The sequence below is a fragment of the Pungitius pungitius genome, chromosome 5 (assembly GCF_949316345.1).
Source record: "Pungitius pungitius chromosome 5, fPunPun2.1, whole genome shotgun sequence".
Classification (NCBI taxonomy): Eukaryota; Metazoa; Chordata; class Actinopteri; order Perciformes; family Gasterosteidae; genus Pungitius; species Pungitius pungitius.
Genome location: NC_084904.1, coordinates 8,996,293 through 9,000,191, shown reverse-complemented (window position 1 = coordinate 9,000,191; position 3,899 = coordinate 8,996,293). Strand labels below are relative to the sequence as shown.

At 41.3% G+C, this 3,899-nt stretch overlaps 1 protein-coding gene across 1 annotated transcript; it reads right to left on the bottom strand.

Annotated features, from left to right (window-relative positions):
• Nucleotides 1-398: 398 nt before the first annotated feature.
• rpl35 (ribosomal protein L35) lies at nucleotides 399-2,449 on the bottom strand. Its single transcript, XM_037483585.2, has 4 exons — nucleotides 2,309-2,449; nucleotides 1,551-1,687; nucleotides 1,053-1,134; nucleotides 399-582 (listed from the first exon to the last, which is right to left on the bottom strand). The coding sequence occupies exons 1-4, from the start codon at nucleotides 2,309-2,311 to the stop codon at nucleotides 433-435; spliced, it is 372 nt and encodes a 123-aa protein (XP_037339482.1). The 5' UTR covers nucleotides 2,312-2,449; the 3' UTR covers nucleotides 399-432.
• Nucleotides 2,450-3,899: the final 1,450 nt, after the last annotated feature.

Genomic DNA, 3,899 nt, shown 5'->3' with positions numbered 1-3,899 from the left:
CCTGAGATTGTTTTGATTAGATTAGGAGCAAAGGGTCTGGTAACCAAATCAGAGTCAACAGAGAAACGTTGATGCATTATTCATCTTTTCCTAACATCAGAGTGGTAAAAGTGGGAGCAACATTTACAGGTGAAACTCAAAAAATGAGCATATCATGCAAAAGCTCATTACTTTCAGTAATTCAACTTAAAAGGTAAAACTATATCCAACATATTTTATATATAGCCACAATCCAAATGAGATCAAATAAAAGCTTGAAATATCTCACTTTGCATGTAATGAGTATATAATAGTTTCACCTATCTAGTTGAATTACTGAAAGTAATGAGCTTTTGCACATTCTAATTGTTCGAGTTACCTGTACATGTTACATTTGTGAAAAACACAGACAATTGTAGTCTTTTACAAAGATTTTATTCTGTTAATAAAAGCCTAAGCTTTGACAGCAAATTTGCGGATCGAGTACAGGAGGTCTTTCCTCTGCTGCTTCTTGGTCCGCAGACCCTCCTCGTGCTTGTTGAGCTGGCGGCGCATAGCTCTGGTCTTCTTGGGTCTCAGATCCAGGGGCTTATACTTCTTACCCTGAAACAAAAAGGATTGACTTTTAACATGGGACCACACCACTATGTTCACACACGCCAGGACAGGTGAGAGCAGCAGAGCTCTAACAAGCTTTTCTGTTGTGTACCCGGCAAGTAAACAGTGGATGCCTAAGGACATCCCTTCTACCCAGCTCTAATCAGCAGTCAACCATTTTCAAACCCTTTAAAAAGCAATGCTCCGTCCCATCATGAGGAGCAGCATCAGAATTCCTTTCAGTTTTTTCTGAGTTTTAATGTAAACAGCCCCAGCATTCGTTCACATGAAAGGAACATCTCCATCAGAAGGAGCACTGCGGTCATCTCAAGTCTCAGTCTTTTGGTAAGCAGTTGTTTATGCATCAGCAAATCATCAGCTCAACAAGTATCATCTTCGACCAGAGAACCACCGACATGTCTTCATGCGTGCTAACGGAGGTGTTCCTACAACCCCAAACAGATGGTTGCTCTTACCTTGTAGAACTTCCTCAGGTTCTCCTTCTGCGTCTGGTTGATTACAGTCAGCACTCTTGCGATGGATTTGCGGACAACACGGCTGTAATGAATAAGACACCAGTCAGACAGTGTAGCTCACAGCAGATTGGGCTTTTCCAGTTAGCATTCCACTATCCCGACCGTCGTAAGATTTATCACATGAACTATGTTAGTTGAACTTGCAACCACCCACTTCAAATCTGCCTTTTCTGTGATGGCAGACTTGAGTGAAATGGCAATAGGGTATCAATTCTGGAACATGTAATAGAAACACTTCACTTTGAATACAATACTAGTTTTACATTTTAGATTAGAATACATGATATTGCAATCAAAAGCAAGTAGAAAGCCTGACATCTTCCTCACCAAGGAGCTCTTTACAACAGCACCTGTATGTAGACAATTAGCCAGGTCCAGCCATCCGATCTGGATCAACCCGAAAGAACGTTTGTTCGGTGAGATCATGTAACAACTTACATTTTGGAGAGCTTGGAAGCGGCTCCACCGGTAACCTTGGCCACACGGAGCTGGGACAGCTCGTTTTTTAGGTCGTCCAGCTGCTTAAGCAGCTCCTCCTTCTTCTTGCCCCGCAGATCTCTAGCCTTAATCTTGGCCTAGTCCAGGACATTAGAAAAGGGTTTAAGTGACAGCATCATCAAGGTGCGTGTTTTCGTGGCACGCGTCTGCCAAGCTAACTATGGTTAGCCCACCGAGAACACTAATTACACACGTTTTGTCACAATATTATTTGTCTTTTAGATATCAATTAAGGCCACTCCCTGTTAATTTGTGCAAATAACAAACGGCTCAACTTTATCTAATGAATGCCCTGCAATCTAGCAGGCGATCAATAAAGGCCTTAACAGACCAAACAGATACTCAGTTTTATTGTTTAAGAAAATACGGTCACAAATGTCTACATTTCCTTGATTTTAGTTGTATTTTTATCATTGTTCACTTTGTGTGGAGTCGTGGCTCCGGAAATACAGTAGAAAAGAATAACCAGAAGCGTTCCGATTAGCTCTCTATAGTTAGCAACCTAGCCTAGCACCGTCGGTCCGACACAACGCTCGAAAATATCGCTTTTATTACCTTTCGGCAGTAGCCTGCTTAACAATACATGCATGGAAAAATGCCCAGGAAGTTTATGGATATGTATGACAAACATTTGGTGGTGTTCAGTTCAGATAAACGCAATAAAATCCTAGTTGATGGACAAGTATCGAGCTGCTCACCATGTTCTCTCTCGCTGCCCTGTTGGAAAGGCCGGACGTACCGCGTGCTCACAAAATGTAGCTTCCGGGGAATTCTTCTTCGCTGCTTTTCTCTCACTTCGATGTGACACAAACAGCGGCGCTCATTGGTGGAGAGTGGAAAATTATAGTGAATAAAAACACAAAAGCCTGACTAAGGTCAAGAATGATAAAGATTTTAAACAACGTTATTGGAACAGCAATACAATAATGAAATATATCAGAATACTATAATCATAGGACATAACTGAGGAAATGGAATTCTAATCTAAATATAAGGTCAAAGTAGATCAATTGAGTGGTCAGAGCTGGATTTCTTCATTCTCTCAGAAAACAAAGTGGGATTTCATATTCTGTGTCAAATGTCAATGCATTAATAGCATTAAAAATCTGAATCAACATGAATTATGAAATCCTCTGTGTACACAAAACAAAAATATCCTCAGCAGGGGGACACATTTAGATTAAAGGTGAGAACGTTTTTAGTGTTACCTTTTGCTTTGTGTGGAGAGGAAGAAAATCTTCTCCTCCTCTGCCTCAGAGTGGCGTCAGGTTATGTTTCCACAGAATGCAATGTAAGTCAGCTAAATGTAATGTAATGGATGAGGGAACTGCGTGGGGAGAGCTCAGTGAATACACAGAGCGATTGAGCGAAGGTTTCAGCAGATTGAGATATATGTATCTGTGACCAGACTAAGGATGGGAGGGAATAGTGATGGAGAGGGTGGGAGTGAGGAGATGGGTAACAATAACCGGACTGAAGGAAAAGTAAACGAGCCAGGAAGCCTAATAGTGTATCTGGTAGTAGTACAGAAGGCAGGGTGATGAGGAGGAAGATTATTGCGAATGAGGGGCTCAAAATCATTTTGAGAATCAGGGGCGGAAGTTATATCAGGAAAGTAAGTCTGTGGCACTGATTTGCGGGTTGCAGGAGAAAGCTGGGGACATTTTGAATGTGCTGGGTGATGGTAGCTTGTTGATCAAGTGTAAGGACGAGGAGCAGAGAGAGTATGCGACAATTTTTCAAGATTTTGATGGATTTTCAAGAGCGGGTGTTGCCTGTAAAGTCACTGTGGGATGTATATGCATTATATGCACCAATTATTTCTGAATGGTTTAGAATAAAAGCCAGGTATAGTTTCTGTTGAAGAGATGGCTTAAACCAAACAGACTTCAGATCCAGGGATATGTGTCCATAGGAAGGGAGATGGGGGGCTATATTCATTAATATACTGAATTGTTTGAATAAGATGTCCTTGTTAAACTGTTGGAATAAATGTTAAATATTAAGTAATAATGCTTGATACCTTTTTTTGCATTGAATCATTCTGGGATTTTTTTTAAACAGACGTCTGTCCTTACCAACAAAAACAAAACTCCTGCCGCCACGGATTATAACGCAGGCCTCAAGTTTAGACCTGACAAGAGCATCGTGGTTGTTGGCAGGTGTTTGTGTGTGGGCGGTATGGAAGCAGTCTACTGTTGGAAGAAGTGATCGTTACCCCATTTTCTGTAGAGTAGGAAGAGGAAGTAGGATGGGATCGGAAAGTTCAGGAGAGGGGTATTTGGAAAA